This window comes from Marmota monax, unplaced genomic scaffold, assembly GCF_021218885.2.
Source record: "Marmota monax isolate L192 unplaced genomic scaffold, Marmota_monax_Labrador192_F-V1.1 WCK01_AAM20220418_F8-fsc00038, whole genome shotgun sequence".
NCBI lineage: Eukaryota > Metazoa > Chordata > Mammalia > Rodentia > Sciuridae > Marmota > Marmota monax.
This window is the reverse complement of record NW_026692498.1, coordinates 13390677-13405407: the sequence shown is the minus strand read 5'-3', so window position 1 is coordinate 13405407 and position 14731 is coordinate 13390677. Positions and strand designations below refer to the sequence as shown.

Sequence of the window (14731 nt, the reverse complement as noted above, 5' to 3'; positions counted from 1 at the left end):
CTAGTTCCTACGAGAAACTGCAGAGCATTCTAAGCATTGGAAACAGGGTGCCTATTACCCCTAGGAGTTTACTCACCAGAGAAATGCTTCCCTTCATATTTCCATGGTCAGAATCACTACAATTGTTAAAATAGCCATACTACCAAAAGCATTAAACAGATTTAATGCAATTCCAATTAAAATCCCAACATTTCTCATAGAAATCAAAAAATCAATTATGGATTTATTTGGAAAAATAAGAGACCCAGAATAGCCAAAGAAATCTGTAGTAAGAAGAGTAAAGCAAGAAGCACCACAATACCAGACCGTAAACTATACTACAGAGCAATAGTAACAAACTTGGCATGGTTTTGGCACCAATATACACATGTAGACCAATGGTACAGAATAGAAGACACAGAGACAAACCCACATAAATACGGTTATCTCATAAAAGACAAAGGCACCAAAAACAAACATTGGAGAAAGGATAACCTCTTCAACAAATGGTGCTGGGAAAACTGGAAATCAATATGCAACAGAATGAAATTAAACCTGTATCTCTCACCATGCACAGAACTCAATTCAAAGTGGATCAAGAATCTGGGAATTAAGCCAGTCACCTGTGCCTAATAGAAGAAAAAGTAGGCCCAAATCTTCTTCACGTCAGATTAGATCCTGACTTCCTGCACCAGACTTCTTAAAGCACAAGAAATAAAATCAAGAGTTAATAAATGGGATGGATTCAAACTAAAAAGATTGTTGGAGACAATCAATAATGTGAAGAGAATGCCCACAGAGTGGGAAAATATATTTATTACACGCGTATCAGAGCACTAATCTCCAGGATATATAAATTGATAGGGAGCACAGCTCCATGGGCATGTGCAAATGCCGCAGTCTGGCTGGGCACAATCAGGAGCCACTTGTCAAAAGAAACTAACTTTATTTTTAGAACCACACACGCCAAACAGCCTCTCAGGAAAAACCCTCAGAGCCTCAACTGCCACCACAGGCTTTCCACAAGCCTCTCTCTCCCCCACAAGCTTCTCTCCACCTCCCACAATCCTCCTGCTCTTGAGGCCGATTGGCTGGGTCACGTGGGCGGAGCCAAAAAAGTCCCCCAATGAGCAGCTCCGTGGTCTGAAAGGGCAGGGAAACAGCCCAATGAGCATCACCGCAGAGGAGCCAATCAGCTAGATGTTGCTGGGGCCGAGGAGCCAATCAGCTAGATGTCGCTGGGGCCGCTGTGAGCCAATCATCAGCCGGCAGCTGGAAGTTTGCTGGCAGCTGGAAGTTTGCTGGGGCCCCTTCGGCTGTGGCTCTCAACATCTCCCCCTCTCTGTTTAAACAACAAGCATGTGGCTTAGGGACCGTGCCTGTTAGGCAGTCCAATTCAACATATGGTCCTTACCCGTCATCGGATGAACTGACCTCTAGGCGTCAGCCTCCTGTCTTAGGTTGGTACCACTGCAATTGGATCATACCCGTCACTGACTACCAGTCCAGCATACAGCTATACTTGTGGATAGGCCTTTGCACCAGTGGGGGGGTGAGGTTCTTTGCCTCACCTCTGTTGGCCCCCAAATTTTAGACCATCACTAGTAGAGGAGGATGCAAAATGCCATGACATTAAGCCAATTGAGGGCTCCTTTGAAAAATTGTACCACCGGTGACATCATCAGCAAAAATACCCCAACACTACCACAAGTCGCTGCACCAACAGATAGTTCACAATGCATACAGGTGAGCTCACAATGTGTCCAGGCAAGTTCTGCAAGCAGTTCAGTGATGGCTATTGTAGAAGCTGTAGATTGGTTTTATCTTTGACTTCACCAGCACTGGGATGAAGATAGGAATTCTGGCAATAATGGCTAAAGAAAAAATTATGTAACATTACAGAAGGCACTAAAAGAAAACAATTTTCTTAACAATTTACATTGTCTTCACCGGCACTGGGATGAAGATAGGAATTCTGGCAATAATGGCTAAAGAAAAAATTATGTAACATTACAGAAGGCACTAAAAGAAAACAATTTTCTTAACAATTTACATTATCTTTAAGAGAATTATTAAATATAATGAAAAGGAAAGGTGAAAGTAAACAAACAGATCTGTTAACCTTCTTTTTTGTTTACATATTAAAACAATCCTCAACAGTTGTTTACCCAATTTAAATTAAACCATATAAATCACGTGAAAAAAAAATATTTGGATCCATTTTATCATGAGCGCTCATCATATATGATATATGGACATACGTACATTCAAACATATAACACAAAACACAAGTGTGCACACATAATATAATACATACAACACATAACATTATAGTAAAGGCCTTATAACTTTTTACAGGTGAAATCTCCATTGCAATGTTAGGGTCAAAAAATAGAACTGATCAGCAAAACATTAACCTAGGTCTGTATGAGCTCAAAAAACAAAATAGAACTTCATGATATGGCAAAGGGCAATAATAAAATAGATGTTGAAAAAAGCATCCTGGTTCTGTTGCAGATGTAAGAATAGCCAAACTGGAGTTTTGGATATCAGTTGTTATGGATTTGAGCCAAATCATCTTCTTTTTGGTCTGTAGAAATCGCTTTAGTTAATCTTTCTGGAATCCAAATCGGCTGCTGTTCTCCCTGTGGAAACACATAAACAGACCCCCGACTCCAGACAATCACTGGGTCAGGACCTTGGTTAATCTCTCTGGAATCCAAATCGGCTGCTGTTCTCCCTGTGGAAACACACAAACCGACCCCCGACTCCAGACAATTACTGGGTCAGGACCTTTCCATTGTCCTGTTAGAATATCCTTCCAAAGTACCTTGGGCTTATGTACATTTTTTGGACACATATGCCTTTCCACAGCACTAAGTCCTGATGAATCCAAATTTAAAAAGTTTAGAGTAAAAAGGGTTATTTTAAGTTTATCTTTGGGGAATATATACCCCTTCCCAATTCCTTCTTTTTGCTTTAATAAGTACATTTTAATAGTTTGATGAGCTCTTTCAACTATGCCTTGTCCCTGTGGAGTGTATGGGATTCCTGTTATATGAGTAATGCCAAATGTTGAGCAAAATTGTTTAAAAGAGGTAGAAGTATAACCAGGGGCATTATCTGTTTTTAACTGTTTTGGAACACCCACAGTGGCAAAATTTTGTAAGCAATGAGCTATAACATCTTTAGTTTTTTCTCCGGCATGAAGGGAGCCCATCAAAAATCCAGAAGAAGTATCAACTGTAACATGCAAATATTTTAATTTTCCAAATTCTGGCAAGTGTGTGACGTCCATCTGCCAAATATGGTTAGGTATCAATCCTCTAGGATTGACTCCAAGATTAACTTGTGGTAAAAAGGTCACACAATTTTGACATTGTTTTATTATTTGTCTAGCTTGTTCCTTAGTTATTTTAAAACGCTTTTGTAAAGTATTAGCATTGACATGGAACTTTTTATGAAAATTTATAGCTTCTTCTAGTGTAGAGAAAATATGTATGTCATGTGTAGTTTTATCTGCTAAATCATTGCCCAAACTAAGGGCTGCAGGCAATCCTGTATGTGCCCTGATATGTCCTATAAAGAATGGATCTTTTCTGTCCCAGATTAGACTTTGTATAGTGGAAAGCAAAGAGAAAACAGTAGAAGAAGGGGAAATCCTACCAGCATCTTCAAGAGATACTATAGCATTAACTACATACTGACTATCAGAAAATAAATTAAATACAGAATCTTTAAACATCACAAAAGCTTGTAAAACTGCATTAAGCTCTACCTTTTGAGCTGATTGTTTGGGTACTAAAAATGCAAAAGTTTGATCAGGGGTAACTACTGCTGCTGTACCATTATTTGACCCATCAGTGAATATATTTGGAGCATTCATGATAGGTTTTTTTCTTGTCATTTTTGGAAAAATTACAGGATGCAATGACCAAAAAGACAATAAAGGATTAGATGCTAAGTGGTTATCAAATTAGATTTGCACATGATTATTGCCCAAGTATTTAACTCATTAGCTAACTCATCAATTTGATTCATAGTATATGGAGTAATAATTTTATTGGGAGAAATTCCAAACACTCCCTTTGCTGCTTTTATTCCTTTGAGTATTAATTGTCCTACAGCCTCAGGATACCTAGTAAGAATAGTGTTAGGAGAATAAGATAAATGTATCCGTAATAATGGACCTTCTTGCCAAAATACTCCTGTAGGAATATTTTTTGTTGGTAGTACAATAAATAATAAAGGCAAACTTATATCAATTCTATCCAAATGCATATTTTCCATATATGTTTCAATGATTTTTAATGCCTTTCTTGCTTCAGGCATTAACATTCGGGGTGAATTTGGATCTGATGGACCTTTTAGGATATCAAATAAAGGTCCCAACTCTCCTGTTGGTATACCTAAATAAGGCCTTATCCAATTTATGTCTCCTAATAACTTTTGAAAGTCATTAAGTGATTTGAGTTGATCTACTCGTATTTGAATTTTTGGTGGACGGACCATGGTTGAGGATAATAGAACTCTTAAATAATTAATTGGAAAATTTAATTGTACTTTATCTATTGCTATCTCTAGATTATAATTTTTTAATAAGTTTGTAAGTGTGGCATAACATTCTAGCAATGTGTTTTTATCTTTGTGTGCTAATAATACATCATCCATATAGTGAAATATTTGTAGTTCAGGATTTTGATTTCTAAGTGGCTGGATTACTTTGTTAACATAAATTTGACACATAGTTGGGCTGTTAGCCATCCCTTGAGGGAGTACTTTCCATTCATATCTCTGATCAGGACCTTCATGATTCAGTGCAGGGATAGTAAATGCAAAACGTGGACTATCCTCAGGATGAATTGGAATTGAAAAAAAACAATCTTTAATATCTATAACTAAAACATACCAGGTTTTTGGCAAAGCAGACAACTGAGGAATCCCTGATTGAGCAGGTCCCATAATAACCATCTCATTATTAATGGCTCTTAAATCTTGCAATAATCTCCATTTATCAGATTTCTTTTTGATGACAAAAATGGGAGTATTATGGGGAGATACAGAAGGTTGTATATGTCCTTCCGCTAATTGTTGTTTGACCAGGTCATGGGCTGCTTGTATCTTTTCTTTAGTCAGGGGCCACTGAGGAACCCATACTGGTCTTTCTGATTTCCAAGTAATTTTTATTGTCTCAGTGGCCCTTTCTGAAAATCCAACCCATGTCTGTCTGTTCCTTGATCTATTTGTATTGGTGCTGCTATACCTTGTTCTTGTTTTTATAATCTTTTTCCTTTCCTAAAACCTTGTCTAGTCATAATAGTGGGTGCATTTTGGTTGATGTTATTTGTTAATGTCAAACCTAATTGATCTAGGACATCTCGTCCCCATAAATTTACGGGAAGATGATCCAATACATATGGCTGTATAGTTCCTTCACATCCTTCAGGATCCTTCCAATCTAATACCATTGCACTTCTATGGGGATTAGTTGCCACTCCTAGGCCTCGAAGCGTTTGAGTGGCTTGTTGTAATGGCCAATGTTTTGGCCATTCTTGACGAGAGATGATGCTAAGGTCTGCACCTGTATCCAGTAGCCCATTAAATTCATGTCCTTGAATATTTAGTTTTAGCATGGGGCGAGAATCTAAATTTAAAGAAAGCATAGCCCAATCTACACCTGTGGAGCCTAATCCCTTGGAACCTCTTTCTACAGTACGACTGGAAAATTTATCATGTAGGCTGGGTATTATTAGTAACTGTGCTATTCTATCTCCTGGTGAAATTACTGATATACCCTTTGGAGAACTGGCTATAATTTTTATTTCACCTTCATAATCGGGATCAATTACCCCAGGACTTCTCATAAGTCCTTTTAGAGTAGAAGAGCTGCGTCCCAATAATAAGCCTACTGTTCCTTTGGGAAGAGGTCCTTTCACCCCTGTGGGAATGATTTGAACTCCCATCTCTGGAGTTAGTACTGCTCTGGCGGAGGCGCAGATGTCCAACCCTGTGCTCCCTCTGGTTTGTCTGATGAGGGATCTGATGGACAATGTGTCCTGGGCACTACCCTGATGGGGTTGCTGAGTTCCTCCAGTGCTCCGTATATTTGTGGTTTTGGGCCCCGGAGCATTGGGCCCCCCTGTCCATTTTTTGGCAATGGAGCCCGATGCCTTTCTCCACGATTTCGTGGATAAACGCCTGGTCCTTGTTCGTTTTTTGATAATGGAGTACCCTCTATGGTGGTTTGAGAACGGCATTCATTAGCCCAATGTCTCCCTCTACGGCATCGTGGGCAAATACCTGGTATTCTACTCCTTTGATACCTAGTTTTGTTAAACCCTCCTCCAATGGGGCAATTCCTTTTAAAATGTCCTGTTTGTTCACAATTGTAGCATGTTCTTGGCCTGGCATCTAAAGCCTGTTTTACTGCAGCTGCCACAATTTGCCCTTGTTCATTAATGTCTCTGGCATCTAAAGCCTGTTTTACTGCAGCTGCCACGACTTGCTCTTGTTCATTAATGTCTCTACATAATTTAATATATGTGTTTAAATCTTCATGTTTCCATGGCCTAATGATATCTCTGCACCAACGATTCGCTTGCTCATAAGCCAGGTGTTTTAGTAATGGCATTGCTTGTTCTGTATTCCCAAAAACTCTGGTAGCTGTTTGAATAAGCCTATCTACAAATTCAGCATAAGGTTCATTAGCTCCTTGTATTACCTTAGATAATTGACCTTGTAAACCTCCATGTCCTTGTAAAGTCTTCCATGCCTTAATTGCATCTGCAGCAATTTGTGCATATACACCAGGATCATATGCAATTTGTTGCTGCTGATCCTCATAAGGTCCCTTTCCTAACAACATATCTAGATTTCTCTGAGGATAACCAGCTGCTGCATTTCGCCTAGCCGTCTCCTTGCAAAATTCCTCATTGGCAACCTTCCATAACAGGTATTGTCCTCCATTTAGCACAGCTTTACACATATTAGCCCAATCTGCTGGCGTCATGTTCAAGTTGTTAATGGATTCGACCATGCTTACAGTGAAGGGTGCTTGAGGACCATAGGTTGTTACAGCCTCTTTTAGCTGCTTCACTGTTTTGAAATTTAAAACTTGGTAAAATCGCTGCCCTCCTGCCTCAAATACAGGGCATGTTAATATTTGAGATCTTGTCTCAGGATCCCAACTATCAACTGCGGGGGTTGGGGGCCTCCCAGAATATGGAGGTGGCGCTGTTGGTTGGACACTTATGCCCTCTGGTGATAGAAAGGTGTTAGTAGCAGTCTCCTGTAGAGGTGGTGCTGTTGGTTGGACACTTACACCCTCTGGTGATAGAAAGGTGTTAGTAGCAGTCTCCTGTTGTAACTTTCCCCCTGATGGCTTTTTCTGTTTTACACTTTCTTTCTCTGTCTGACTAGCTTGAGAGGCCTTCTCTTTTACTTGAATCTTTTCCTCTGTCTGACTAACTTGAGAGACCTTCTCTTTTACTTGAATCATTATGTCTTCTCCTTCCTCTACCATTGCCTGAACTGAAGGCTTTGGACTAAGCAAACAAGATACGAATGTCCACAATGGCAATGTGCCAACTGGCAGAGTCCCTAGGCTTTTCTTTTCTATTCTTTTTAAATCTTCACCATGATGGTTCCATTGTGATATATTTAACAACTCCTCCTTAAAAAGCCATGGGCTACATTTTTGTATTGTATCAACGTATGCCCTGACTGCTCTTGATTTTACTGGGATGCCTCCTTCCTCTAACAATTTACTTAACACTCTTTCAGTTTGTTTTTTACTAATTTCTGATCCCATATTTCTACTATAATACAACCCAACAAGATGACGCCAAACAAAACCGAGACAGAATGAAATAAAAAGGGAACAACAAAAAGTCATTATAGCCTTTCTATCCTCCTGACATGTGCATCCGTCCTTTCTCCCTATCTGTTCCTCAGACGTAAATAGTTTTTCCTCAGATGTGAGCGGTTTTTCTTCCGTCTCACTCATCTCCAGGGACAGGCAACTTAAAACAAAAGTGAAGCAAAATAAAAGAGGAATCTTAAAATGGCTACCCATCCTCTCGCCCTGCCCTCAGGGGCGAGCAGTTTCACTTACCCTCAGTCGCTCCCCGTACGGGCCACCAAATGCCGCAGTCTGGCTGGGCACAATCAGGAGCCACTTGTCAAAAGAAACTAACTTTATTTTTAGAACCACACACGCCAAACAAAACAGCCTCTCAGGAGAAACCCTCAGAGCCTCAACTGCCACCACCGGCTTTCCACAAGCCTCTCTCTCCCCCACAAGCTTCTCTCCACCTCCCAAAATCCTCCTGCTCTTGAGGCCGATTGGCTGGGTCACGTGGGCGGAGCCAAAAAAGTCCCCCAATGAGCAGCTCCGTGGTCTGAAAGGGCAGGGAAACAGCCCAATGAGCATCACCGCAGAGGAGCCAATCAGCTAGATGTTGCTGGGGCCGAGGAGCCAATCAGCTAGATGTTGCTGGGGCCGCTGTGAGCCAATCATCAGCCGGCAGCTGGAAGTTTGCTGGGGCCCCTTCGGCTGTGGCTCTCAACATGCAAAGAACATGTCCAGTTGCAATCACATCACCTCACTGGACATAACCAATGGACATTGACTGTCACTGGGTGTAACCAATCTACCAAGGTAAACCACCAACTTGGAACTGTATTTAAATGGCTGGTCCTGCCACATTGAAGAGTTTTGCTCCAAGGACATTGGGGAGAGTGGCCGCCTTGCTGTCCTTTCCTGGACTGACTCCATCATTCCCTGATGTCCAGCCATTGGCTTGAGAGAACCTCCAGACAAGAACTCTTCCTCCTCTAAGGAAAAAAATGTTTAAAAGCTGTCTACATCAATGGATGTTTCTATATCTCTCAGTAAAGTGCTAAAATACAGTCATTTATTTAAAAGGTCAACTCTTTTTGCTTCTATTGAAAATTAAGATTTTGAACAGTAGTCAACTTAAGAAATAATGAAAATTAGACATAAATTTATATTCTGTTTCAGAATGGAAGAAAACATTTTTAAACTGTGAATCTGAAATGAAATTAATAACTGTGCTAACCAGATTTCTATAGTTGTGACAAAATACCTGTGATGATCAACTTCTAAGGAAGAAAGATTCTGTTAGCTTATGGTTTCAGAGGTTTCAGTACATAGTCACTTGGCCCTGTTGTCAGTGGGCCTGTGATAAGGAAAAACTTCATGGTGAAGAATGCATGTCAGATAAAGTCTGTTCATCTCATGGTGACCAGGAAACAAAGAGAGAGAAAGATCAGGGAAGAGAGAGAAAGATAGAGAAGGGGTGGGGGGTGCAGGGTACCAATATCCCTTTGAAGAGCATCCTCCAATGATGTAACTTCCTTCTATAAGGCCTTGTGTCCTAAAGGTTCAATCATCTCCCAACAGTACTGTTGGCTGGGGACAAAGTCTTCAACATATGATCCTTTGGGGGACTTTAAATATCCAAACCATAATGATAACCAAAATATGTAAGGAACTCCTACTTCTCCTTAGCATAAAAACAAATAACCAAATTTAAAAATGGACAAAATATTTGAATGGACATTTCTCCAAAGAAGACTGACAGATAGATGGTTGGTTTAAGAAGAGAAGCTCAGCATCAGTAATCATCAGGAAACTGCAAGCCAAACCACAATAAATCAATCAATAAAGCGGCAAATAAACTAAACAGACATTTCTCAAAAGAAGAAATGCAAATGGCCAATAAATACTGAAAAATGTTCAACATCCTTAACAACTAAGAAAATATAAATCAAAAGTACATGGAGATTCCATCTCACTCTAGTCAGAATAACTAGTAATAATACAAATAATAATAAATATTGGCAAACATGTTGTGGGGTGGGCTATCATCCTGCATCGTTGGTGGGACTGCTAATTTATACAATCCCACTTTGGGAAGCAGTATAGAGATTCCTGGAAAGACTAGGAATGGAGCCAACATTTGACTCAGCCATCCCACTCCTTGTCATTTATCTAAAAGAATTAAAATCAGCATACTACAGTGATACATGGATATCAATGTTTACAGCAACACAATTTACAATAACTAAGTTATAGAACCAGTCTAGGCATTTCTCAATAGACAAATGGAAAATGAAAATGTGATATATAGACAAAATGAAGTTTACTCAGTCATAAATAAGAATAAAATTGTTTATTTTTTGGTAAATTAATGGAAATGGAGAACATCTATGTTAAATGTGAAAAGATGCAAAATGTCAAGGATTGAAGGGGTTTTTTTTATATGTGGAATCTTGAGAAAGAAAAAGATGTAAAAGGAATTAAAAATGGAGATCTCATGAAAAAGGAACACAGTGAAGTAGAGGACAGTGATCAAGAAAGAGAGGGAGGATGGGAAAGGGAGGAACTACAGAATGAAATTGACCAAATTATGCTCTGTGCATGTATGAATATTCAACAAGGAATCCCACTATTACATATAACCATAGTGCACCAGTTAAAAAATAAATTAATATAAGGAAGACAGATAGAGTAGAGGAAAGGAATCTGGGGCAAAGAGAAGGAGAGAAAAGGGAATAGTACTGGGCATTGAAATGGAACAAATTATTTTATAAGCATTTCTGAGTAGAACAAAGTGAACCACAAAATTGTGTACAGTTATAATATTCCAACAGAAACAAATTTTAAAAAACAATGAAGTAATAAAATTAATTTAAAAAATTATAAACAGGATTACATTAAGATCCAACAATCCCCCTCTTTGGAATATATCCAAAAGACTTGAAATTAGGGTCTTGTTTGGACATAGGCACTCCCATGTTCATTATAGCATCATCCGTAAGAGTCAGGGATAGAAACAATGTAAATTTCATCATGGGATTAATGACTTTAAAAATCCATGAGGATACATGATACATATACATGAAATTCAGCCTTAGATAAGAAGGAAATCCTGTTATATGTGACAACATAAATGTCACAGTAGGACAAATTCTATGTGATTCTATTATATAAGGTATTCATAAAAAAGAGAATAGGATGGTAGCTGTTGAGGTATGCAATGGAATGGGGGTTATGGAAGTAGGGTTATGGGTGTGATGAGCTGCTCTAAAATTACTGTAAAGTTGCTATTATTCAACATAAATAAATTCTAGAGATTGCTACATAGCAGAGTACCCTTAATTAACAATATTCTACTATGAAAATAAAAATTTTAAGATAGTAGATCTCATATTGTGTTCTTATCAAAACCAAAAGTAAAATCACACTAATGTGTATAATTATAATGCATCCATAAAATTTCTTTAAAAAGAAAAAGTATATCTGATGAATGTGAGGGATGATCATTTTATATGAGAAGTTAAATTGGGCTTTCTGAGTATATTAATAACCAATATGAGACAAAGAAGAACACAAAAAGAAAAGAGGTCAGGATGAACAGTTTCCTGCATTATGAATAAATGGACTTCCTATTTAACAAATAAACTAAAATAATATGCTGCTATACCCTATGGATCAAAAAGTTTGGTAGGAGCCAGGTGCAATTGCACATGCCTGTAATCCCAGCAGTTCAGAAAGCTGAGGCCAGAGGTTAGTGAATTCAAGGTCAGCCTCAGCAACTTAGGGAGGCCCTAAGCAACTCAATAAGACTCTGTCTCTAAATAAAATATTTAAAAGAATGGGGATGTGACTCAGAAGTCAAGCACTCTGTTCAATCCCCAGTATAAAAAAATATATGTTTGGTAGGAAATGATGAGTGGTGGCAGCAGAGTTTATATACCTCTCAAAGGCTCTATCAGTAGATTCATTCTCAGTGCAATCAGAATCTGGATTAGGAGAATGAAACCAAGAGTTTAGATTTATACATATTACTTTTAAGATGTCAACTAAAAGTTCAATAAAAACATAAAAGCATTCCCAGGGTAGAACATTGAAGAGGATCTACACTGTATAAGTGACCACAAAAATCAATAGAACTTCCAATGAGGTTGAAGAACATGAGTGAAGCAATAGGTGTTTATAGAAGCTCTATTCAGAATTGTCAAAATTTGGAAGCAACCAAAATATCTTTCAGTAGGTGAATGTTTGGTCCATCCAGACGATGCAATGTTATACAATACCAAAAAAAAAAAAAAAAAAAAAAAAATCTATTAAGCCATGAAAAGATATGGAGAAAACAAATGCATGTTATTACTAAGTAAAAGAAATCAATGTGAAAGGCTACGCCTCATATTTGTAGGTTGGCAACCGAGTCTATGAATGCCACCCCAAACGCAAGAGTTCTGGTTTTCTCTATTCCATTTACTGTTGTAAGCAGTAAAGGGTGTTTTGACTCTCATTTAAAAAAAAAAGAGAAGGAGGGAGCTATGTATGTGCCCAACTATGTGACATTCTGGAAAAGGCAAAACTAGACCCCAAAACATCAGTTGTTGCCAGAGGTTAGGGGAGAGGATGAAATAAATAGGCAGAGCACAGAAGATATTTTGGGCAGTGAAAATACTCTGAATGATACCACAATAATGGACATGTCATTATACATTTCTTCAAACCCACAGAATATCAATACCAACATGGAATCCCAATGTCAGCTATGAACTTGAGGTGATGATGTGCCTCATCACTTGTAACAAAGGTATATACAACTTTGGTGGGGAAGAGTAATAACAGAGGAGGCTACATGGGAAATATCTGTACCTTCCCCTCTCTTTGGTGTGAATCTAAAATTCTTCTAATAATAAAATTTATTCAGAAAAAAAATAAATTTATACTGTAACATCCAATCAATTATTAACTTTTATTAAAAACTAGCCCTACTCCACTTACCTCTGACAAATTTTTCACTCCAATATGTAGATGCCCACAAAAAAATATACATATATAAGTTAGTTTCCCTGTTCAACAAGTATAATTGTACAGGAATATAGTAGGAAAAATATAAATGGAACAAGTCAATAAATCAAATGTCATTACTAAGGTTTGATAAGCAAGTTCCAATATCATTACTAAGGTTTGACCATTCCCCTTGGCCTTCCCCATTCATACTTTACAATGTTTTCTTTTTTTTACTGGACAACAGACTTCTGAAAAGGCAAGCATATTACCACAGGAATTTCTACACATTATGGAGTTTAAATGTGACTCACTGAAAGAGGAAGGTCTGAGAGCAAAGAAATGAAATTACTGGGCACACACAATGTTAAAATCGCAATCTTGCATAGAAGTTTTCACCTTCTCAACCACTTTTCTGAATGCACTCTTGACCTCCTTGTTCCTCAGACTGTACACCATAGGGTTCAGCATAGGGATGACCATAGTATAAAACACAGACGCCATTTTGTCTGTGTCCATGGAGTGACTGGAGCTGGGTTGTAAGTACATGAAGATGACTGTCCCATAAAATATGGTGACTGCAGTGAAGTGGGAGGCACAGGTGGACAAAGCCTTTTGGTGGCCCTGAGCTGAGTGCATCTTCAAGATCGTGATAAATATGAATACATAGGAGATCAAGATAATCAGAAGAGCAAAAAAGACATTAAAGCTGGACATGAAAACCAGAAGAACTTCACTAAGGTGTGCAGCAGAGCAAGACAGAGCCATGACTGCTGGAACATCACAGAAAAAGTGATGGACCACATTGGATTTACCAAAAGAGAGACTGAATATGTCCCAAATGTGAAATATGGCATTCAGGAAGCCACAGACATAGGATCCTATGGCCAGACGAGCACATACACTTGGTGTCAAGGTCGTGGTGTAATGTAAGGGCTTACACACGGCTACATAGCGGTCATAGGCCATGGAGGCCAAGAGGTAATTTTCCACAGTGGCAAAAGCTATGAAAAAGAACATCTGAGTTGCACACGCATTGTAGGAGACAGTCTTGTATTCTGTAAGGAACTCTGCCATGACTGTGGGAGTGACAGCTGAGGAATAGCCAAAGTCCACCAGAGACAGGTTACTGAGGAAAAAATACATGGGAATGTGGAGACGAGAGTCCAGCAGGATCAACATGATCATCCCCAGGTTCCCGATGACATTGATGAGGTAAATGAGAGTGAAGATGATAAAGAGGGGAACCTGCAGTTCTGGGGCATCGGTTAGTCCTAAGAGGATGAACTGTGTCACTTCTGTACAGTTGTCCATCAAATATTTGGGAATCCTGAGATATCCTGTGCCAATGAGAAATAAGGGAATAGAGGAATATACAAAAAAAGAGACAAATTGCAAATTAAAACAGCAATGAGATATCATGTCACCCAATCAGAATGGCTGTTATCAAAAAAATTAACACATGTTGGCAAGGATGCGAAGCAAAGAGAACTCTTAAATATTGTTGGTAAGAATGTCAATTCATATAGCCATTATGGAGTACAGTATGGCAGTTCCTCAAAAAGTTAAGAATAGATCTTCCATGTGATCCAGCAATCTCACTTCTGAGCATATATCCAAATGGGATCAGCCTATCAAAGAAACACCTGAATTGCCACGTATACTACATCACTATTCACACATTCAGATATGAAATCAACCTACGAGACCACCAGCAGATAAACAGTATAAAAAGTGATATATATAAAACCATATATATATACATATAAAATAAATTCATGTCATTTGCAACAAAATGGGTGGAACTGGAGGACATTATGCTAAGTGAAACAAGCCAGACACAGAAAGTCAGGTACTTCATGACCACTCATATGTGGGAGCTAAAAAGCATCTACTAAATCTAGAACCATGATTACTGCA

General features: G+C 38.6%; 1 protein-coding gene across 1 annotated transcript; it reads right to left on the bottom strand.

Moving 5' to 3' along the window:
• Nucleotides 1–3970: 3970 nt before the first annotated feature.
• LOC124092800 (olfactory receptor 5B2-like) lies at nt 3971–14125 on the bottom strand. Its single transcript, XM_046444608.2, has 2 exons — nt 13211–14125; nt 3971–4508 (listed from the first exon to the last, which is right to left on the bottom strand). Exons 1-2 carry the CDS (start codon nt 14123–14125, stop codon nt 4458–4460), a joined length of 966 nt encoding a protein of 321 aa, XP_046300564.2. The 3' UTR covers nt 3971–4457.
• Nucleotides 14126–14731: the final 606 nt, after the last annotated feature.

What these genes read in the sequence shown, in the direction of transcription:
- LOC124092800 (XM_046444608.2), bottom strand. Translation starts at nt 14,125, where the DNA reads ATGGACAACTGTACAGAAGTGACACAGTTCATCCTCTTAGGACTAACC. An exon ending in TCAGAAAAGTGGTTGAGAAG is followed by an intron (nt 4,509 to 13,210) that starts GTGAAAACTTCT and finishes ATTATTTAAGAG; the next exon opens with TTCTATTATCCTCAACCATG.